Genomic DNA, 23202 nt, shown 5'->3' with positions numbered 1-23202 from the left:
GGTCAAAAGCAATTTGTCCACTTGGCCCCGAAAGTCCAGATGAGCCTTCCACTGACCCAAAAAAAAGCCTATGGTAGAAAATGCCTTATTGTCGTACACCGCGCTTTTTAATCATCTTATTATGCTCAAGTATTGCTAAATAGTACACACTGAGGCTTATATTTTCTTTAAAAAAGACCACCTATAGTAATGAGTTTATTTTCTTTAAAAAAAAACAACAATATATGGTAAGGCGTTTTTTCATTAAAAAATGACCATGTATAGTAAGCCTTCTTAAAAGAAAACGACATGGTATAGTTAGGCTTTTTTCTTAAAAACGACATAGTATAGTAAGGCTTTTTTCTTAAAAAAACGAAATAGTATAGTGAGGCTTTTTTTTTAAACGACATAGTATAATAAGGTTTTTTTCCTAAAAACGACATAGTATAGTAAGGCTTTTTTTCCTTAAAAACAACATAGTATAGTAAGGCTTTTTTTCCTAAGAACGACATAGTATAGTAAGGCTTTTTTCTTTAAAAAAACGACATAGTATAGTAAGGCTTTTTTTCTTAAAAAACGACATAGTATAGTAAGGCTTTTTCCCCTAAAAACGACATAGTATAGTAAGGCTTTTTTTCTTAAAAAACGACATAGTATAGTAAGGCTTTTTTCTTTAAAAAAACGACATAGTATAGTAAGGCTTTTTTTTCTTAAAAAACGACATTGTATAGTAAGGCTTTTTCTTTAAAAAATGACCATGTATAGTAAGGCTTTTTTTCTTAAAAAAAACGACATAGTATAGTAAGGCTTTTTTTCTTAAAAAACGACATAGTATAGTAAGGCTTTTTTTCTTTAAAAATGACCATGTATAGTAAGGCTTTTTTTTCTTAAAAAACGACATAGTATAGTTAGGCTTTTTAAAACACTGCAGTTATTTTGGAACTGTTTGATTCTGACCGGACGTGCTCAATATTCAGTACTATAATCTGTAACCATGTATGGTAAGGCTTTTTTTTTTAAATATGACCAGGTATAGTGAAGCAATTTTTTTTAAAAAGTAAGGCATTACAGATAATGATATGAGACACACTGTTTATAGGATCAAGACCACAAAAATCATGACCATTATACTATGTCATCTTCAAAACATAGACATTGAGTTGGGAGGAATGTCATCTTCAAAACATAGACATAGAATGGCGGGGTGATATGGGCGTGGCCTATCTTCAAGGCAGCTGTACAAATGAAGCACATCCGCTTTGGCTCGTCTTCTCCAACAGCCATGTCCATGCTGATGGCCGTGTAGCACGCCTACGAGGTAAGGCCTCGAGCCATTTACTGGCCTAAGTGCGTTTTTATCACGCTACCGGCAGATTTTTTCGGAATCAATTGAGCAAAACTGCCAACAAATCTGTAAGTTTAATGCCAGGTTGACCGCACCGTCGACAATTTAAGTTTGGGTGACAAGCTATCTTAGCATTAGCGTCACGACAACGCTTTCCATTTGACCACGTCAAGCGTCGTCTTGATGTTAATACTAAGAGATCTATAGTCTGTTTTCTCCATTTTCGAGTCGTGTATAGAAGACTTTTAGTGGATTCAAACAAAGCCGAGATATCAACGGACAGTTTGTTAGGTAAAGGCTCACTCCAAAATGATGTATGTGGAACTGTTTGATTCTGACCGGACGTGCTCAATATCACTGCGAGTGCTAAACAAATCATTTTAATCAAAAGTTGTTATGCCAACTTTCTCCTAGCTGTTAACTTCAGTCTGTATATTTAATCGCCTTGTCTGGAAAAGGGGAATTAGCACGGAGCACTCACTAACTTATTTTCATTTATTGTAAGATTTGTTTCATGTAATAATTGTTTGTCAACTCCCAAATAGCTTGGTTAAATCAAGATGCAGTTGTTCCCGTGTGCCCCAGGACACTCAAACCCTTGAGGTTACAGGTAAAACTAATGCCATCTGTTGAATCTCCAGTCTCTGTATATGACAACTTTTGCTTCTTTTTTTTTTTTTTGCACACATCAGGTCCATGTCCAGGTGATCTTCCCAGGGTGCCCACTTGAAGATGATGCGGCGTCTCTGAACGCTGTAAGATTTCTCTTCCTGTATTAGTTGTTTGGCAACTCCTAAATAGCTTTGTTAAATGAAGTTTCCCCCGTTTAGCATCATCTTTGGTCTTCTCATCAAGGTAAAACTAGATTTAACAACAAAAATGTAAGTGTATTTGTTGAATCTCCAGTGTCTAAATATGCTAACTTTTGCTTCTTTTTTTTTTTTTGCACACATCAGGTCCATGTCCAGGTGATCTTCCCAGGTTGCCCACTTGAAGATGATGCCTCTTGCATGATGTGGCGTCTCTGAACTCTGTAAGATTTCTCTTCCTGTATTAGTTGTTTGGCAACTCCTAAATAGCATCATCTTTGGTCTTCTCATCAAGGTCAAACTAGATTTAACAACAAAAATGTAAGTCTATTTGTTGAATCTCCAGTGTCTAAATATGCTAAATTTTGCACACATCAGGTCCAGATTTTGGAGGGTCTCCAAGTGATGCCTCATCTCTGAACGCAGTCTTCTGAGAGGTTAGTTTATTGTCGAATATCCAAGTATTCATCCAGATCCATTTTATTGACTCAATTTACTCTCCCTCCTCTTAGGTGAAGTCCAGAGTGTTCTGGCTCATGGTGACCAGTTCCTGAAGGTAAGGAGGATCTCACTTCTTTTTTTCAGTCAGAAATTTTAATAAAAGAGATTTGAGTGTCAATTGTCTTTGTTAAAACACTTGGAGAAAAAAGACCCAAGACCCTCAATGGTCTTTTTTTTCCTTTTATTTTTTTGGTGTTTATATTCTAAGTGTTTTATAATTAAAAAACCCAATTTTTTCTTTTTGCCTAAGTGTTGTGTTGAAAATTTTCTACGTGTTTTGGGCTAAAAAAAACAGTTTTTTATTATAAGTGCTGTTGAAATTTTTCTAAGTGTTTTAATCTTGTCTACAGGTGGAGAAGACTGTCCATACCAATGTGTACCTTTGAATAAAAACTTTCAAATGTCAAGCCACTTGTTTTTTTCTTCATATAACTAGCAAAAAAAAGAATGCATATGTACATTTCAAGAACTTTTATTTGTCCACAAGCCATCCAGCATTTAAAGATGAGGTTGTGTTGCTGTTCATGGACAAAGAATCTCTTCTTGGCACTCTGGTAAATAAAGAAAGAGGGTCAATAGACTAAGTCCAACATTAAAAAATGGACAGGATGAGTTAAGTTAAAAGTTAGGTTTTACCAACATCAGAAAGGCTCTCTTTTCCTCAGTCAGCAAGCCTTCATCCCACTGCAAAAGAAGGCACAATATTAAAGCCCTAGGAGGAAAAAAGATATCAATATTAGACATCCACTGCAGAAACAGGGAGACTTAAAAATGATCTGAGTCTTTATAAGAGGGATCTCCAACTGCAGTCCTTGAGGGCCCCTGTCCAGTTTATTTTCCATGTCCTCCATCACACCGTAATCATTTGATTCAAATGTGGTGGGAGATATGGAAAGCATACTGGATAGGGACCCTGAGGACCAGAGTTGGAGACACCTGCTCTATAATGACAAGTACCTGAGGGGATGTTGCTGTCAAAAAGTGTGCCACCGTCCATCACTGTCACCCTTTTTGGGAAAGTTTGTCTGGTCATCTTTCTTCAGCGTTGATTTGGTCAACTTGGGTGGACACTGAAGAGAAGCAAGATACACAATAAGTAGGTTTAGTACACATTACAAGAAACTAAATAACCTGAAACACTTGGGTCCTACATCGTCCACAACCTTTGCCTTGACTTCTTGACAGCTGTCACCTCTTCCACCGTCCGTGTCCGTGGCTTTAAACCTCTACAAAAAACACAGCATGATTATAGAATTGCTCATTTAACCAGTGGTCCCCAAACTATTCCAGAAAGGGCAGCGGAGGGTGCAGGTTTTCATTCCAATCTGGTATCCTAGTAGTACAATCACTGGATTGCATTCAGGTGATTCTTTTTTTCAGCAGAAAAACCCCATTGGTTCAACTGTTAATGTTGGATCTGTTGGAAGCAAAACCTGCACCCACAGCAGCCCTCGAGGACCAGTTTGGAGACCTATAATGACGGAAAATTGTTATTTTATCACGTTTAAACTCAAGTGAAAAATGGCCCCTGCGCTTTTGTTGACTGAATGTCTCAAACGCATTTAAAATAAAATAAAAAAATTAAAAGGTCCAAGCCCTGAGGTCTTCCTTTAAGAAAGTGAAGGGAAATGTCTATATTCTATAAAAGTGTACTGTTTATTCCTTACACCTCCACTGATGGCATTTATGTGGTTGTGAGTTATCCACACAAGTTGTTGCTATTTAAAAAAAAAAAAAAAAAAAAAATCAACGCCAAGCCAGTTAGTGTTTTCATTCAAAATTGGAATGTATCATAATGAAAAACAAGCCAATTTAGCAAAGCCGTGAATACCGAAAGCTGATATTTAATGATGACACGGATATAGTAAATAGAAACTACTATTTAAAAAAAATGACTCACTTTGCTGACAAACAGCTCATTATGGCGTCGACAAGTTGCTCCTTTTTGGCTCTTACGGCCCCATTCTTGATGTTTCTCAGCAATCCTTGTTCGTTGAGGAACTAAAACACACAATGGAATGAAACATTAAGAGCTGTAGCTAACGCAATGTAGCCAATTTGTTTGCAAACATTTGACTGTCTGCATCATCCACGTTGGGCCACATCACGCGATCGAAGCATGCTACTACCGTCATAAAGCCCTCTTAAAATGACAACTGGGGCTTCGAAATCCCCCAAATGACAACGTACCGTGTCCTGTGAGAACTTGATCAGGTCTTTCTTCGGTAAATCGTCACTTCTGAGCTGCCTGCAGTCTACTAGCGGACTGGCAGCTGGCTCATCCGCCATTTTGAAGGGTGGAGCCGACCTTTGAACTCTGACGTGGGTAATGCGTATCAAAAATAGACACATCAAAATACTACATTGTTTTCATAATACTAACGTGTATTATGCGACACATATAAAAAAGCATCAATAATAACCTCATACATTTGAAATATTATTTAGGAATATAGCCACATTTTACTCACTAAAAATATTTTTATTTGTACATAAAATCCATCCTCCTTTGTTTCCTTCTACCCTAATGCGGATAAAGCGGTTCAGAAAATGAGATGAAATGAGACTATACATTTACTTATTTTACATGATCATTTTTCAAAAGTCTTAGTATACATGGTCATTTTTAAGCCTTACTATACATGGTCTTGTTTTTAAGAAAAAAGCCTTACTCTACATGATCATTTTTCATTTTCATACAGTTTTTTTTTTAAAGAAAAAAGCTTTACACGGTCATTTTTTTAAGAAAAAAGCCTTACTATACATGTTCTTTAAAAAAGCCTTACAATACATGGTCATTTAAAAAAAAGAATCCTTACTATACCTGTTCATTTATTTAAAAAATAACGTCGCCCAATTTCAAATACCACCAGTTTTACTAGCTCATCATCGCCCAGCATCTCCCATCTCCCCGATGGCTAGAGATCGAAACAAATTGAGTAAGAAGCCACTAACTGAAATAAATTTCAGTGAAATAAATCACAGCATATCATTGTAAGTCCTTAATAGAATTCTTTGGGATGATTTCACGATCACTAACTCGTTGCTTTTTTACCTGCTGTCAACTTTATTTTTTGTTTTGAACAACAACTCAATGAATACCTAAACTCTATTTTTATTATCATCAATTTGTTGCAATGCTGTCAAAACCAAGCACAACAGTAAACAAAACCTCTTTTGGGCACAATTAAAACAAGTGTAATTGTTAGTCACTTGTTCGTGTGCGGTCGATTGGTCACCGGTCTTTTGGTCACCGGTCTTTTGGTCACGGTCTTTAGGTCGCCCGGAAGTTTGGTCGTCGTCTTTTGGGTCGCCGGTCTTTTGGTCGCCTGATCGGCTACTGCCATCTACTGTCAATTTATTAAATAGCAGATGGTGTTTTTATTGAAGCAGTCCAATGAACCTTCATTCTCTCTCGAGAACTTGCAATGTTGATTGAAATACTTTAGATTAAATGGTCATTTTTTAGTAAAAAGCATTACTATACTATGTCACTTTTTAAGAAAAAAAGCCTTACTATACTATGTCGTTTTTAGGGAAAAAAGCCTTACTATACTATGTCGTTTTTAAGGAAAAAAAGCCTTACTATACTACGTCGGTTTTTTTTTAAAGAAAAAAAGCCTTAGTATACTATGTCGGTTTTTAAGAAAAAAAGCCTTACTATACATGGTCATTTTTTAAAGAAAAAGCCTTACTATACTATTTCGTTTTTTTAAGAAAAAAAGCCTTACTATACTATGTCGTTTTTTAAAGAAAAAAAGCCTTACTATACATGGTCATTTTTTAAAGAAAAAGCCTTACTATACTATGTCGTTTTTAGGAGAAAAAAAAAAGCCTTACTATACTATGTCGTTTTTAAGGAAAAAAAGCCTTACTATACTATGTCGTTTTTTTTTAAAGAAAAAAAGCCTTACTATACTATGTCGTTGTTGTTTTTTTAAAGCCTTACGATACATGGAGGGTTGGAATCCAGGTCAGCCCACCTGTGTGGAGTTGTTCCCAGGCCCGCATGGGTTTTCTCCAGGTACTCCCGTTTCCTCCCACATTTCAAAGGCTGTAGGCTGGTTGCACGCTAGGTGTGAGCGTGAATGCTTGTTCGTCTCCTCCGCCACCGGTTCAGGGTGTCCCGAAGTCAGCTGGGATAGGCTCAGGCACCCTCCGCGACCCTTGTGAGGACAAAGCGGTTCAGAGAATGAATGAACAATCAAAGTTGGTCTCATTTCATCAGGCTATCAAGTTAGGTGACGCTTGTTCGGTTCTCACGGACCGCCATTGTGCTTTGTGAAATTCAATTGCTGTTGAAATCGGCGTTTCAAAATGCAATCAATAAGATTTCATGTCAAAATAGCTCAGTACGTATCACTCGTCCGTCGTTCGTTTTTTTTCAGGATGGGCAACACCGTCAATAGACAAAATACCAATTCTAGCTCTAGTGCAAACTTTTAAAAGTTCATCATGGACGGGACAGAAGTCCCTTCGTGTGTGTGTGTGTGTTTCCTCAAGTGAGCGAACCCTTACCTTGTTAGCCTTGTTAGAGTTCGGTCGCTTGTTTCCTTTTTCGTTCGGTCGCTTGTTTCCTTTTACGGTTTCCTCTCCTATCGACTTTTGCATTCTTTTTTCCTATGAATGATGTTTAATGCTCCTGTGACTTAAAGACGGTCTTTGTCGACAATTGAGCAACAACTGGTGTTGTTGGTATACGTCGTGGCTCCAATGAAAAAAGCCGCAAATAGGCTCAACACATCACCGTCGCACGTCGATGACGTCAGGTGCTGTGCTCCAATACGGGGCTCAACTGGGGTTTCAATGACTGACACGGAGGGTAGCTGTTGAAGGGGACTGCAGAGAAGGTTGGTGTCGTTTTCAAGCAATTTACTAGAAGGATAGGGACACCTGGAGGTCGATTGGCGGTAATGCTACGGCACGGGGAACGGCAAATCCTAGCTTCCCATCGTTTTGCCCATATATGTACGTGGTCATGGTCATTACGCTTGAGACTGGATTTGTTCAATTCAAATTCAAAAGCCTTTATTGTCATCATACACAGCTGCGTAGAAAGCTTAGTGTGACGGGCTAAATCAGGCGTGGGCAAATTATTGTGCAGCACTAAAAGTGCAGTGGCTGCGGGGCTGCTAAAGAGAAGAGGAGAGAGACTTCCACAACTCTGCTATGTCACCAGTGCAATCAGTGGATTGGCGTCAGGTGCTCCTCGTTGCCCAACCCCCATTGCTTCAACTGTGTCTGTGCCTGTGCCTGTGCCTGTGCTGGATGTCCTGGAACAAAATGCTGGCCCAAGCCACAGCGGCCCTTGAGCAAGTCCAAGACTTTTTCAGGATCTATTGAAAACGTTGGCCATCAAAGAGCAGACTTTGAACCATTTGGACTCTTTTAAGAGTACCTTTGTTGAATGATATTTCACTGTCTTTGTGGTGCTCGGTGAACAATCTCACACTGAACACCACGAAAACTAAAGAAATAATCCTGGACTTTCGCAAACGCAGCACAGATCTAGCCCCAACCCTCATAAATGGAGCATGCGTAGACAGGGTCCAGTCCTTCAAATTCCTGGGGGTCCACATCACGGATAAGCTCTCCTGGTCTAAAAAAAAACCACCACGGCAGTAGTGAAGAAGGCCCAGAAACGACTCCGTTTCCTCAGGGTACTCAGGAGGAACCACTTGGACACTAAGCTTCTGGTAACCTTCTATAGAGCCACTGTGGAGAGCATCCTGGCATACTGCATTACAGTGTGCTACGCTGGAAGCACGGCAGCAGACAAAAAGGCCATGCAGAGGGATTAACACTGCCCTAAGGCTTTTTTTTCTTAAAATAGATGACATTATATAGTAAGGCTTTTTTCTTAAAAAAAAAAAAGACATAGTAGTAAGGCCTTTTTCTCTTTAAAAAAAGACCATGTATAGTAAGGCTTTTCTCTTTTAAAAAAATGACATAGTATATAGTAAGCCTTTTTTTCGTAAAAAATGACATAGTATAGTAAGGGTTTTTTTCTTAAAGTAAACGGACATGAAATGAAGACAAGTGATAGGTTTGTTGTTCTAGAAGCTTTATTGATGGCTAATGTTTACATGTCACAATGCATTCCACAGACATTTTGTTTTTAATTCTGGTCACTATTTGAAGTACGAACAAGTGGATAACACCATTCAAACAAATGCTGCAAGTTTATAAAGAGACGAGTTGCGCTTGACATAATATGCTTGTTTGTTTTTTTCTTTTTCTTTCAGTGTAAACGCGTCTCTCCTGTCACTACGCAGCGGCAGCCATGAGACCAAAGGTTTTCTAGAAAGATGACCCTAGCCAGTTACAAGTGGTGAAGATGAGGGCCAAGAAGAGGTCAAATGCACACCCGCTCGCCCGCCCACCCGCCCGCTCACTGTGCTTTGCGCGGAGGAAAAAAAATAAAAATAAAAACAAGTAGCCGGCCATATAGGAAGAAGGGGGGGGGGAAACAGTTCTTTTGCGTTCTTACAAAATTGCTTTTCACAATAAAACAAGAAGGGTGGGCACCTTCTTCTCTCTCTTACCCAAAAGGAAAAAGGTTTTATGAAGCCAAGCCTCCTCCGCCATCTTTCCTGACTTTCTTCCTTTGGCTCCGTCCAGCCACTCACTTTCCCCTCCCTCTTCTTCCCTCCTGCGTCTTCTTCTCACTCGGCTTTAGGTTTCAACCCAGGAACATTGGCCTTGATCCTGATAGGCAAAGTGACATTCACTCATCCTGCCCGTCTTCTTATAGAAGGGCGGTGCACATTGGATTGGACCCACTTACTTTGCAGAGATCTCTACGAAGAGGCCATAGATCACGTCCATGTAGCGATTGATTTGAGCCTAGACGAGAGAGCCGCTGTTTAAAAGGGGGGGAAAAAAGAGGGCGGGGCGACACAAGGCTAGCTCGCTCACCTGGTGCTTCTCATGGATGATGGGCAAGGTGAAGGCCGCGATGACGGCTAAACAAAACCAAAGAGCAAAGGGTTGACTTTTCAGAGCAACAAAAAATGACCACGGCCATTTCTTTGCAGGAAAGCCGGACGCGACGGGAAGCCCGGCGGCAACGACTCACCCAAGATGAGCAGCGTGAGTCCGTTGAAGAGAGCGCCCACGTAGGTCAGGATCCACATCACCACGGCGAACTGCAAGCGCGACAGGCTGTGGTTAGCGAGGGCATTTCGCAACCAAATGACCGACGGCGCCCTCCGCGACACACGTTGGGAGTCTAGATCTTCGAAAACTAAATAAACACATCCATTCCCAAAACTCTTCTCTAAGCCTGTTATTTTCTATGTTGCAAATAAAAATGTGTAAATATGCATCTTTTGGTATTTTTTGTTCTACTCAGGCCAATGCTGCTGGAAGGATATTGGTCAAGGCATGAACCACCTGCCTACCAGGCAGAGGTGTGTGTGTGTAGGACAGGGGTCTCCAACTCCGGTCCTGGAGGGCCCCCGTCATCCAGTCTGTTTTTTCCACGTCTCCCTCCACCAACACACCTGAATCAAATCATCAGGATCGGTATCAAGCTTGTGGACGGCTGGCTTGTTGATGAGTTGATCATTTGATTCAGGAGTGCTAGAGGAGGGGGATATGGAAAACAGAGCGGATAGGGAGGGGCCCCCGAGGACCGGAGTTGGCCACCCCTGGAGTCGGGCGTATTGACACGACTTATCCGCACCTTAACAGAGTCCACCAGGTCCTCGACCAGGAAGAGGCGCCTGAGCTCGCCCACGATCCCATTGATTTTATCCAGAAAGATGTCGGTGTACTTGTGCGTCAGGTCCTCCGACAGCGCCACCTCGCACTCCAGGTACTGCCTGTCGAGCGTAGACGGAGAGGTCTTCGGTCGGACGGGGAGCGGGAAGTAGAACCGCACGGGACGTGGCGGCGGCGGCGAGGCTTACTTGAAAGGGTGGCCAGCGTCCGACTTCTGGACGGAGTTCAGGACCGTCTTGTAGATGCGGAAGCAGATGGTGACGGAGAGCAGCGCCAGGCACACGTAGGAGCCCACGCTGATGATGCTGCACACCGTCAGGGACAGCAGCAGGAGCAGGGTGGCCCCGAAAACCACGCCCGTGGTCTTCACGTCGCGCCAAAACAACAGATCCGCCACTGCAGGGGACAAAAAAAGCACATTTAATGTCAAGACTCCAGAGCCAACTATCCAAAATGCTAACGCCTCCCTTCGGGGAACCGCGGCGGCAGCTACTCGGCGTCCCGGAGGAACAGGCCGACCACTAAAACCCACAAAAAATTGGATGACCACAATTGCCAAAACAAGATCAAATAACAACGTCATTCATGCAAGCATATCTGTCAAGCCCCGCCAATTGCTCCCCTTGGTAATAATTGCAATTCCTCATACAAAGCCATTGAAAAAAAAAACCTACAAATGCAACGCCGCACAGATTTACTCACATACGGCGCAAATAAAAGTATAAAATTTTCTCCAAAGTGGATCGCTTTCTGACACGCTATATTTATATAGTGAAACCGTGAACGGGCGAAAAGGGGGAATGCGCTTGCACATACCATGCTTAAAGCATGACAATACTATTAGTAGTCGGCGATGATATTTTCGTCTGCTACCATTGACCGAGACGATCCGAATTAGAACCAAAGGGGGTAAAACGAGATCGGCTTTACGAAAAAAAAATGCACATTTAACGTACAAGTTGTTATACGGCCTAAACAATTTGAAATGATCAGAAAATGTAAACAATATGGGAAAAACTTATACGTTGAGGCACATATGTGCAAGTCTTTTGTTGCGTCTATCTCAATAGATATGTTCCCTTTGAATCATCCAATGGGTGCGACCCCTACAACATCAGGACCATTTGTCAGGTTCAATAAAAATAAAAGATCTTTGCGAGTTTTGGAAAGCCACGATTCAATGGCTTTTCTGCATTCAAAATAATGTCCTGTTTTGGGAATACACAAGTTGTCAACCCACGAACATTGGGTGCCGAATTAAACGCTGCTGCCTGTTAGTCTCAGTGGCTTTGTCGGGGTAAAAAGGTGCATGGTGAGCGCAGATTTTTGGTGGGCGTCCGTTATTTACCTTCTGTTTCGACGTCATCAAAAAGCGCGCCCTAGCTTTAGTGGGGAAAATCGAAATTAAAGATCCAAAAGCGGCGACCGGGACTAGGAGTTGGGGGGGGTCAAGAAAAGAGGCGGGACCGCCGTCCAAGTGGAGCCCACGCTTGGCTACATATGGTCTCAGGCGGGCGAGCAGCACCGGAAAGGGCTAAAAATAGGCGCCGCGCTAGCTAGTTAGCCAGCTAGGCGGCGGCCTAGCTAGCTCTCGTGGCCGCCGGCGGCTTCGTCACCGAACGGCGAGCACGTCCGCGCAAGTCCGCGTACTCCTGCGGGGGCCAAACCTCGAAACGTCCCGCGTGACCTCCGCAGGCTAAGGGGCGACCCTTTCGGCGCTAGCTGAGCGAGCTAATAGCTAGCGCTTCCCTCCCCCGGGCGGCGAATCCGCTCGTCGCGTGAGGAAACCGCGCGCGTTCAAAGGAATATGAATCAAAAAGTGATCATTGGACAAACCTTGCTTGGCGTCCATGTTGAGCCTCCGCGGACACACCAAGCTGCTGCTGCTCGGACCCACGCAGTGCGCATGCGCCACGCGGGGGGTCTCGCGCACGTCTAGAGAGAGGCCGCTACCGGACGCGCGCACGTCGCGGACGAGAAGCTTCGAGAAAGCAGTTTGCAAAAAAGAATGTACGCTGGATTTTAGAAACGCAAACGGTTATCAAAGTGGGCGGCTTCCTTTGACCACAGTCATAATTCAAATGTTTTTTTATAGTTATCACTCCCAATCCAAATAGTATATGTCGCCACCTAGTGGACGTTCGGCACATCTGCAACTTAATACCTAACAAAGTGGGACAAGTTCAAATATAACCCAGTACACAAGGTAGAGCATCTCAGAATCCAGTACACAAGGTAGACGACACGCAATACTTGACAATGAAATGCAAGCGCCCTCACGTTCATTGCCCATCACCAAATAATCAACCACATCATTGAGGACCACTGATTTATAACAATCTGCCTTTTTTTACACAGATTTTCTTCGACTTTTGATCCCCCACAAGCAACACCGGTGCTGAATTTGATTGAAAAACAAGTGTAGCTAGCTAGCATACGTGAACATGAATACATAGGTGGGGCCAAATAGCAAGATCCCATTTGTGAGGAATCACCTGATAGGCAGCCAAAACATGGCAACAAATGACCTTCTTTCTCATCCAACCGCCACCGCCGATACACATCATCCTTTTCAAATGAATGGAATTTCCCTTCAGCTAGGACCACTATTCATTCGATTCAAAGACGTTAAATCCATTTGGACGGTTCAAGGCTGTCAAAGTTCAAATGAAAACTACATTTCTGTATTTACTCTCCCGATGGTTTTATGTCTAGGTTCATTCGGGCATCAAGGGGTTAAAAAGTGTTTGTTAAGGTCGCTGGCTTTTCAGCACCTCGTCTTCTGCTGTCCTTTGGACAGCGGAATTGGGGACAAAGGTTGTCAGCCAAATGGTGCAACGCTTTCAATGACGTGAAAATCAGCTGAGCAAAAACTTCCACCAAAGTCACTTGTTCGAACTCCTCGATGCCAGAAATGAAAAACAAACAAAGCAGGATTACACAAGGACATCAAAATTGCATTAAAATAATGTTCAAAAGACGCATACAAAAACAGCAATCATTCAATTAAAAGAAAAAAGTGTAGAAAATTTACAATGCCTGTATTTTCATATCTTTTCTCTTTTTTTTCTAACGCCGTGATTACATTCATTTAGTCGTGTATTCCGCAAAGCGTTGGTCGCCAAGCTCAAATCGATTGAAAGCCTCTTGCGCAAATGACTGATCGGTCAGAGTGGAAAAGAAGGCCATTTACACAGGAGTGCAAACAAAAGACATTTTCAAGAGCCTGGGCGAAAGAAAGCGGGTAACAAGTGGAAGTGGAAATGGAAGTGGGCGTACCGTGCCGCCTCCACGCGGCTTGTAGGGGCTCCGAGGGTGCCGTCTCCATGCCGGACGATTGCGAGCGGAGCGGGCATTCCACGCCGCCAGCCCAAGATAAACTACTGCACCGGACAGCAAGGAGGAGGAGCCAATGGGCGAGGCGGAGCCACGCCGCAGAGGAGAGGTCAGCTGAGCCCAAAACTCCCTCGGGCCTGACGCAGCAACAACAGTTGACACGGCTCTCTCTCTCTCTCTCTCTCTCTCTCTCTCTCTCTCTCTCTCTCTCTCTTTCGACATTTTGGTGATGATTTTGCAAAAAAGATCCCTAGTTCCATTTGCCATTTGGCCATCTATCACTGTCAATGAGTTCATTTAAAAACAGATACTCTTGAGAGCAAATTGGAGTCAAAAGTGCTTTACCTCACATTAAGATCAGCATTATCTCATACAGGTTGAAAAAATATGTATATAGGTTTTCATCTGTTCATTGATTCAAGAACACTCCAAATTCAAATGTCAAGATAGCCCAAGTTTTACGGCATGGAGACCGACCGAGCCATTCAGCAAATGAAATGCTCCCAATGATTCTTAATGATCCCATTGACTTTGATTTGCTTTGTACTTTGTGCTTTTTGCGTTTGCTTTGTTGTTCTGCGGCCTTTGACTGTACTGTCTAACTTATAACTATGCCTTTTCTTGCTACTGTCACAATGAAATTTCCCAAATACGGGATGAATAAAGTTATCCAATCCAATCCAATGAACTCTTCACAACATTCCTCAAATCTTTGCCCAACATCGTTTCATGACTTGGCCATCAGTCAAATGTTCCAGATCAACTTGAAGTGCAAGAACAAGTGAAAAAAACACACACAAAAGATCTATATCTGACCAAAAAAAGGTGTGGCTCGAATGTGCCGACTCATTCCTCCTGGCCAACAGAGAGTGGTAGTAACGGAGGAGTACCACAGGAGGGCAGCATTTTCCATTAAACTTCCCCAAAGACGTTCACGCTGACATTTAAAGCCTCCAAACAAGTACGAAAGACGGCCAAATTCATTAAGTGCATTGTCATTTACTCGCTCGCATGATGCCACGGACATCCAGCGCAGTCAACGCCACTGAAAGAGGAGCATCCAACACCGGTGCTCCCGGTTTAAACCAATGGGATGGCTAGCCTCGCTCACCCTACGCCTTCAGCCTTTCATCTTGTCCGGCGCAAGTGAACGGCTCACACCTATCCAACGAATCGGGCCTCGCCTTTCCAACAAACGGGAACACGTCTTCCCAATAAATGGTAACGCGTCTTTCCCAACGAACGGGAAGGCGTCTTCTCAATAAATGGGAACGCGCCTTTCCAACGAATCAGACATCGCAGCTGAAGTGGAAATTTAGCTTCTGGCGTTCCACGTGCGCTCACACAAGGTGGAACAAAAGGAAGGATTCCAACTGGCCGTCCACTTCCCGTGCCAAAAATGTTTTTGCCCAGTGAGTCATCCCAGGTCCGAAAAGGGACTATTTCTTTGCTTTTCTTTAAGGAGGACGACGAGAGGGCCCCCTCCCACCTCAAAGGGACTTTTAAAAAGGCACACAATTTGACGTCTAGCTTCGTCCATGGAACGGAGAGTTCAAATAATAGAGAATTTTGTCAATGTGGCAAAAGATTGACCACAAAACAGCTCTCCATTCATTTCCAACGTGCGTCCGTCCGTCTATTGTGGTCTGATGATTTAGAATAAACCACTATTTCATTTTTCTTTCTTAAAAGGCTCGAGGGCGAATGAACGTCGGAAGGTTGACGCTGAGTGTTTAGTTTGTGAGCTTTGAAAATGCCAAGTAGCCAGTTATTGCATGATCAAAGGAAAGGGGAAAAAACATTTTTAAAGCAACGGAAAGAATAAAAAACTGTCACCATGAATGGCAAACAATGCATTTCCAGCTCATGCAAATGTGCAATTAGAGTTTGAAAAACAGTTCTGTTAGCTTCTTTTCACAAATGCCATGCTGGTGAATGACAAAGTGGGCGGGGCAAGCAAGAAGGACCACTATCTAGCCACGCAGGCCTGAGTGTTTCCTTTCAGATTTCCACGTTACATTTAAGGTGGGGGGAGATGATGGGGGCCTCTTAATACTTACCGTAGTTAGAAGACAAATGGGTTAAATTAAAGAGAGGATGAAAAGTCAAGTGGATGAAAAGAAAAAGACGAGGTGGGGGGCATCAAGGGGATGGCCATGGGATTGGGGGTCGGGAAAGGAGGCCCAGCCAAAATCAAGGGAGAACAAAAGAGCCACGGGAGTGACATGAAATGGGGTGCAGTGGGGGTGCTGGATGATTTCCGTGGCTAGCCAGATGTGCTTTTGTTTACCTGCTAAAAGGTGGAACCCGGCCATCTGGAAGCGTGGCGCCGCTTTCTCCAGTTCCGCCTGGGAGGAGGAGGTCGGGCGGCAGTATGAGCCGGGACCCGCCGTCTCCGAGCTCACGTCTTCCCGGTCCTCGTCGTCCTCGCCGTCCTCGCCGTCGTCGTCGGCGGGGATCTCCGGGATGTGTGGGGGCGCCGACTTGGAAGGCTCCAGAGCCTCCAGAAACTCGTCCATGGCTCCTTTGGGCGGCCTCTCGATGAACTCAAACTCCTCGGACGAGACCTCGTGCTCCGAGACTTCCTCGGCCGGCTCGGCCGCCTCGGCCCGGGGGGATGGGGCGGGGCTCCGGCCCGCCGCTTCGGGGACCGGAGACGGGGAGTCGGCGCTGGCCGTCTCCGAATCCCAATCCGGCTTGTTTTCAAAGCGGAGAGGCTCTAACGTGGCGCCGGAGAACCAATCTTTCTGCTCTTGCTCCGCTTGGGCCCGGCTGGGGGCGTTAGCCGGGGCGCCAGCGGGGGCGAGGGCGCCAGCGGGGGCGAGGGCGCCAACGGAGACCATCTCCTCCGCCTCCTTGAGGAGATCCAACGCTCCCGGGCTTTTGGCCTCGGCGTCGGAGCCTCTCACTTCCATCCGCTCGGCCATCTCCTTGAGCAGGGACACTTTGGCGTCCAGGGCAAAGGGATTGTTGGCGGACAGGTTGATCGGCGGGTTGGGCGACTCCATCATCCGCCGTTCCAGGACGGGGCTCTGCTCCTCCGGGCTTCCCTCCTCCGAGGAACCCGAGTCGGCTTTCTCGGGGTTGAGCGGCGACGACTTCAGGATGTCCGGCAGCGATGGCGCCGGCGGGGCGCCGTCCTCCTCCTCCTCCTCTTCTTCTTCCAGACCGGGCGAGAAGCGAGCCGGCGGCTCGGCCGAGGGATACGCCGTCGGCTCCTCTTCCGACCGTCCGTACTGGACCGGACTTTCCGAGGGCGGAGCGGCCCGCTCGTCACGCTCCCCGAAGACGTAGGAGCCGCTGTCGGCCAGCGGGGAAAACCCGTCAAATGGGTTGCCGTTCTTCTTCGCCTCGTACATCAAGTCGTCGTCGTCGTCCGAAGGGTCGCCGCGCGGCTCGTACGCGGGAGGGTCGTCGGAGGTCCCCCGCGACGCCGGGAAGGGCGAATCCCAGCGCCGCGTCGGGTCGGGCGAGACGCGAGACCCGGCTCGCTTCTCCTCGGGCGAGAAGGACACTCCGCTGTCTTCGCACGCCGGGCGGGGCCCCGCCTCTTGCCCCAAGCTCAGGTAAGGAGCCGTCGAGCGCTCCGGCTCGGCTCCCACGGACGGGACGGCGCCGTCCCGGGAGGAAAGGGCGGCGGCGGCGGACGCCGGCGGGTAGGGTCGGTTGGGGCTCTCCGTCAAAGAGAGCTCTTCTAGGGAGTCGGGGGTGTGGAGGGGGGAGATGGGAGCGGGGCAAGCGCCCGTCTGCCCAAGTTCTTGAGTAGAAAGGAGAACGCAACACGGCACACGTCAAAAGACAAATTCCCTGGCGTGCGCAGAGCGGACAAGCGCCGCTCAAAGCTCGACTGTGGACGTTTGCTCCCTTCCGTGTAAAAGTGGCTCTCGGAGCCATTTTGTCCGCCACTAGGACGGCGCCCGGCTCAGGGGTGGGCAAGGCGTTCCGAGGGTGAGGGGGGCCTAAAGTTTGCCCTCTGTGGACTACTTTGCACACCCCTGGCCTGGACCAAGTCATGAGCTGGCGCCCGATGTCCAGGGTTAGCTCATGGGACCGGTTAGCGGCCACTATGAAGGTCCAATCCGCGAACGGAAGATTCAACTCTGAATTTCAGACTCGGGCCAATCAAAAAAAGGCAGCGGCAAAACATTCAGCTGCAATCAATGTGGATGTTATTGTCATTTGGATGGTTACCAAACCCCCCCAAAAAAGCCGTAGATCCCACCCACCCTTCGCCACAGTCAAGACTTTTTGCGCATTTGTCCGCCGCCCCTCGCCGGCGATACGCCAGGCAGGGCGGCCCGCCATTTCCCAGGTGCGGCGTCAGACGTCCGCATGGGGCGTGGCCCACCCGTTGCCGCGTCACGATTCTCCTCGGGGCGCCAAGTGGCCGCTCGAGAGGCGTCCAATTCGCGACCGCCGACGAGAATCATTCCGGGCAACGCGAGGCGCGATCCGTCCACTCGTGGCATCGTGCATTTCATTTCGCCTCTTTTTTTGTTAGTTTTTTTTCACTTCAAGCCAGCACAAGACAAGGAGGAAAATGCAGGATGAGGAAAGCGAGCAAAGGTGCAACTTGCCTGTGGGGAATTGCATCAGAGGCGGAGGCGGAGGCGGAGCTTTACAAGGAGGAGGAGAAGAAGAAGAAGGGACATCTGCGGAAGAACACAAAGCGGCAGAGCGCAAAAATAAGTCGGCTCGTCGGGATGAGACAAACGTCGGCGCCGACCGACCACGCCGGCCGGCCGGCCGGCCACGGAGACCGGCCCTGCCGTCTAGTACGTGAACACTAGAGGGGGCCAAAAACGCCCTGCTCATTCTTTAAAGAAGCATCCCAGTAGACAGCAACTCTTCAGCCAATCTATTCATGCATGATTGATTACGTCTAGCAAATGTCAAGGTGGCCAGTAAAAGTGTCACACCGATACCGTTGTTGGGCTCCGATAGCGGGCGCTCAGTCGATGGAAACCATGTTTTTGGAAAAAATATACTTTTTCTTTGAGGGAAAAAAACAACGCCTTAGCCCCTCATTTCCGTCATGACACGCCAAGTTCAAAGCAGAAGAATGATTGGGTGTCGCTGACCGTCTTGTTGGAAACTAGATCTAAAAACGTACAGTTTGTACTGCACCGGCGCGTTATTTCTCGGTACTCCCCGCCAACGACGGTTGACAAAAACCTTGAACTTGGACGCCAAGAAAACAATTTGAACACAGGATTTAAGCGCTGCACTAAATACGAGCAGTTCGGCCGCGGTTTAACGGGGACGGCCGTCACATCAAAACCAACAGAAACATATTTATTTACGCCCCGGGCACGGGTCTGCGGCGCTAACGTAGGGACTGCGCCCAGTCAAAAGTTCCTTTGTGGCGGCAAACGGGTGGCGTAACAGCTCCGGCTCCCTCCGGGCATTTTTCCAGCATAAAGGCAGGAAGTGGAAAATGGAAAAAATAGCAGCGAGCGGGGCCCACGGCCCAACAGACGCTTCTATTCGCCGATAAACTAATCCCCGTGCCCTCCAATTAGTTTGAGCCATACAAATCGTCTCACGGATTTGTCAATCAAAGATCCGCTGGCATCATGACCACCATTGGAGGAAAAACTGATTTTTTCTAACGAGGACAGTGCATTTTTGGGGTCCAAAATAGTGAGCGCCATTTAAGAAACACTAAAAGAGTTCAAAAAAGTAGTATCTCAATTAAAACCTTTAATACACATGTATTAAAGTCGTAGTTAATCAATGGCTAGCAAATTTCTGTCATAGTATTTTTGGTGAGTAGCAAGAGTTTCAGATTGGCCATTTTTCCCCGGCCTGGCGTCGAGTCCCACGACTCGGCCCGTCACCGGTTCAAATGAGTGGGACGAGCGTGCCGGCATCGGTGCCATCTTTTTCTTCAAAAAGCTGTTATCGATAAAGTTTCAGGAGGATAAACGGGCACGGGCGCGTCATTACGCCATAAAACGCCCTCAAAATGAGAAGATTTAGATGGACGGCAGCTTGGGAGAAGCCATCGGACGCCAAGGATGGGAAAGCTAGCTGGAGCTGCGCCTTTGTTTGGCGTTCAGTCCAGCGGGCGGCCCCGCCCCGCCCCGACTCCCCGCGGCCAAGCGGCCCGTTCCGACAATCTGCCTCATCTCCACCTTCGGAGCCAACGACACCTATCGACATTTTTCCATTAAAAAGGACGCTCGCACCAATCACGACGGGGATTCTTTGCTGGCGAGCCCTTTTCGGGAAGGTGGGTGGGCTGCGCGCAATCGGGGTCGAGGCATCGAGGCGCGGATGCCGGGAGGGAAACTGGGCGGTGGCGGCGGCGGCGACCACGAGCAGATTCCTTTGTTGTGACTAATCTGGTTGCCCGCTCTTCCCTTTTGGGACGACGGCCCTGCCCTGCCCTGCCCTCCTCGCATCTGGCCACTCAAATCCATTGGAATCCGTCGCCGCCGCGGTCACGAGAAGGCGACGGGCAAACGACCGTACACTCACGTGGCGACGGACGAACGTCAACAATCGGCGAGCCCACGACGGGCACGTCGACTCGTCCGCCGGCCGCTTTTCCCGTTCGACACACGTCAAATGAGATCACGCACGTCAGTTTGGCTCCAAATCCCCCGCAAAAGAAGGGATCGGCTTTGTCCGCTAAGGGAACGAGGCCGACGCTAGCAGCGGGCGGGGGCCGTAAGCCGTGAGCGGATGGACGCCGCACCCCAAAAACGCCCTGCTTAAAGCTCAAACATCACACGTGAACATAAAAAAAACAATGAAATAGTGAGCCCAATCGGATAGATTTGAAGTTGAAAAGCGGCCGATGACGCCAACGATGCTGACGATGCAGCAGCTCGTCCTATGACAGGTGGGCCGCTGCGGGATTGTGGGAGGCCGGCCGACCCACGTTTAACGCCCAAAATGACATTGGACCACTTTTTAGGTCTCCCTCTGGACCTTCTAATGTGTTATTTGGGGGCGCAACTCGATGAGCTTTGTGTCACGACGAGTCCCCGTCATGAGGCGACGCGATTAGCCGCCAGCTAGCCGGCTAACCGGGGGGAAGAAAGAAAAAAAAGAAAATAAATAAATAAAAATCAAAAATCAGCCAATTCGATCGTTGTCGTCACAATATTAAAGCGCAATTCGCGTCATTGACCTCATGTCGGTCGTATTGTTAAGGGGAAATCCTATCTTCAAAGTTTAGCAAGGTAGCCGAGTCCCAACGGGGGGGTGAAGGCAAGGCTAGCCCCGCTTGTAGGCGTCCACGAGCGGGCATCGTTCTTACCCCCGTTACCGTCCCCCCCCCGCAAACGAATGGTCTCAATTATGCTCCAAATGAGACTAAACAAGACAAGGAAGGAAGGATGGAAGGAAGGATGCCCCGGTGGCGACGGAACGCCTCGCGGATACTCACAAGACGGTAGTTGCTGCGAGTCCGCCGGTGGCTGCTCTTCCTTTGCGGAGGCTGCGAAGGCTGCGAAGGCTGCGGAGGACTGGGCTGGCCCGTTTGGAGACACCGAGGGGAGGGTGTCGCGCTCCGGGGGAACCTGTGGCTCCGCTTCGCCACTATCCTCGGGTTCGACGGGTGAAGGCGTCCAAGTGGAGTCCGGGAGCAACGGCTCGTCCCCGTCTTCTCCTTCTTCTTCTTCCTCTTCTTCTTCTTCTTTGGGGCTTTCCTCGCCCTCGCCGGCTTTGACCAAGTCCAAGATTTCGTCCGTGTCGAAAATACTTTGTGGCGGGTCGAAGTCCGGGCTGGTCGAGGACGACACTTGCACCTCTTCGCTGTCTGCCATCTTTTCTTTTGTTTCGATTGGAGTCAGTCGAGTCGCGAGGAAAACTTTCGGCGGCGCTAGCCTCGATCTTCTACTTCTCTTTTTTTTTAAGAAGCCAGCCGGAAGCTACCCCTGGCGCACTGTTCCGGGACCGCGGTGGGCAGGCGGACTGGCAGGCGGACTGGCAGGCGGACTGGCAGGCAGGCGGGCAGACAGACAAGACAGACAGACGGACGAGCAGGGCGGTCGGTCGGTCGAACCCGAGCCTGAACTGGGGACGGGCCAAATCGAAAAGGTAAAGAGGGGGGCTTTTCCCTGACCTATGGCAGTCCGCCTTCGGCTTATTGACGTCGAAGACGACCAATGAGGGCGGCCCTCTCGTGGCCACGCCTGTCCCAGGGACCCGCTGCTGGAAGGCGGACAAGTTGTCGACGGCGGACTAATGTTACACAACAAGCAACATTGCCGCAAGTTCGCTCCTCTCGTCACTCTTTGCAAAACAAGCCAAAGAGGACGTGGCAGCTACGCGAACACGGACAACCCTCGTCAAGCATATATATATATATATATATATATACATCATTTCACGGAGATTTACACTTGATTGTCATAACACCTTCATGACAAGGCAACAAAAGGCTCTTTGTAGATCCTATGTAAATACTATTGGCATATATACCTGCCTTGAAATGGGCTCAATATGCAATGAAAAGAGTTGAACTTGACATCGAGAGTGATACAAATCGGTCACCTAAAGGTACATGGATTAAAAGTGGGGATTAAAGGTACATGGATTAAAAAAAGGTCCTATCAGGCTCGAAATGTCTACGTGTCAGTTTCTTTTTCTACAACGCTTCATGTCCAAATGGAAATTCGGACAACAAGGACGTCCGTGCTGGCCAACGGTGGCCAACCGGTGGACGTATTGGGTCTCCTTTTCGGAAGGAAGCGAGCGCAGTTTAGTTTGTAATGTCATGAAGTTGACGCAACATCCTGACGGACTTGACCCCGTCCGTCTATGTAGATGAAAGAACACACGGGGTCCCAGAATAACACCCGAGGGCAACGGATAGCGCCGCCAATGCCGCCGATCTTGCTCACTCCAAACTGGTCCCTAAATAGCATTCGTCAATTCATTTACTAAATGGGAAAAAAACAACGTGTGTGTCGGTCAAATGGGTCAAATGTACAATATCCTGCGACTGTGAAAGGGCCCCTTCCTTAATCGTACGCTGGTTTCGTCCCACCTCGGGCCTACCGGCGGCCATCAGCGTTTGTGTGCGAGAGAGACAGTTGTCGGCCAAAGTTATGTTTAGTCTGTCCGGATGGAGTCAGCGCATGACGACAGCTGCTCAGATAGCGCCGGTCGCTTAGCGACACACCCCACTATTTACTCAACACCAAATCACCCTTTCGACATCCACGTGACGCCGCCCGGACCGGGAGGGACGGCGGCCGACGGTCGCCTTTCACTGCCGCCGACGTCGATGGACGTCCAGTCTGTTCGCAGCGGAAGGAGGCAACATCAATGCAACAGCGGCGCTATGACCGTGCATGTTTACTCATGGCTAACGTAATGTGTATAAGTTGTCACGGAATCTTAATGACAGATTCTTTTCATTTCTCAGCAAACATTGAAAATATCTACATCATGAGATTAGGCTGAATATTATGAGACATCATTGAAAATGAGCTGAGCATTATAAACCTCAGCCAAGTACAGATATAAGAAAAGAACTATCACTGCGGG

General features: G+C 47.1%; 2 protein-coding genes and 1 long non-coding RNA gene across 12 annotated transcripts; 1 reads left to right on the top strand and 2 right to left on the bottom strand.

The window, feature by feature from the left end:
* Positions 1 to 1621: 1621 nt before the first annotated feature.
* LOC144084976 (uncharacterized) lies at positions 1622 to 3041 on the top strand. The gene is made up of 6 exons (XR_013303963.1): positions 1622 to 1934; positions 2017 to 2179; positions 2281 to 2357; positions 2512 to 2570; positions 2646 to 2689; positions 2985 to 3041. It is a non-coding gene; the product is annotated as an uncharacterized LOC144084976 (long non-coding RNA).
* A 49-nt stretch (positions 3042 to 3090) lies between these two features.
* On the bottom strand, positions 3091 to 7387 carry LOC144084973 (peptidyl-prolyl cis-trans isomerase FKBP3-like). 6 transcript variants are annotated; one of them, XR_013303962.1, is made up of 8 exons: positions 7153 to 7387; positions 6618 to 6800; positions 4825 to 4951; positions 4535 to 4635; positions 3786 to 3860; positions 3592 to 3704; positions 3271 to 3346; positions 3091 to 3185 (listed from the first exon to the last, which is right to left on the bottom strand). XR_013303962.1 is itself a non-coding variant. In XM_077613871.1 (8 exons), exons 3-6 carry the CDS (start codon positions 4921 to 4923, stop codon positions 3689 to 3691), a joined length of 279 nt encoding a protein of 92 aa, XP_077469997.1. In that variant the 5' UTR covers positions 4924 to 4951; positions 6618 to 6800; positions 7153 to 7373; the 3' UTR covers positions 3091 to 3185; positions 3275 to 3346; positions 3592 to 3688. The 6 variants fall into 6 exon arrangements, 4 of the variants coding, with proteins under 4 accessions (XP_077469997.1, XP_077469995.1, XP_077469996.1 ...); XR_013303961.1 differs by having other exon boundaries at positions 3271 to 3318; positions 7153 to 7385; XM_077613871.1 differs by having other exon boundaries at positions 3275 to 3346; positions 3798 to 3860; positions 7153 to 7373.
* Positions 7388 to 8681: 1294 nt separating this feature from the next.
* LOC144084936 (reticulon-1-A-like) lies at positions 8682 to 21762 on the bottom strand. 5 transcript variants are annotated; one of them, XM_077613798.1, is made up of 9 exons: positions 21095 to 21762; positions 18273 to 18347; positions 15986 to 17452; positions 10548 to 10755; positions 10322 to 10460; positions 9713 to 9782; positions 9553 to 9599; positions 9422 to 9480; positions 8682 to 9342 (listed from the first exon to the last, which is right to left on the bottom strand). In XM_077613798.1, the coding sequence occupies exons 1-9, from the start codon at positions 21471 to 21473 to the stop codon at positions 9300 to 9302; spliced, it is 2487 nt and encodes an 828-aa protein (XP_077469924.1). In that variant the 5' UTR covers positions 21474 to 21762; the 3' UTR covers positions 8682 to 9299. The 5 variants fall into 5 exon arrangements, with proteins under 5 accessions (XP_077469924.1, XP_077469925.1, XP_077469926.1 ...); XM_077613799.1 differs by lacking the exon at positions 15986 to 17452 and having other exon boundaries at positions 21095 to 21734; XM_077613800.1 differs by lacking the exons at positions 15986 to 17452; positions 18273 to 18347 and having other exon boundaries at positions 21095 to 21732.
* Positions 21763 to 23202: the final 1440 nt, after the last annotated feature.

The sequence above is a fragment of the Stigmatopora argus genome, chromosome 11, assembly GCF_051989625.1.
Source record: "Stigmatopora argus isolate UIUO_Sarg chromosome 11, RoL_Sarg_1.0, whole genome shotgun sequence".
Classification (NCBI taxonomy): Eukaryota; Metazoa; Chordata; class Actinopteri; order Syngnathiformes; family Syngnathidae; genus Stigmatopora; species Stigmatopora argus.
The sequence above is the reverse complement of the archived record's forward strand: the minus strand, read 5'-3'. Positions and strand labels throughout refer to the sequence as shown.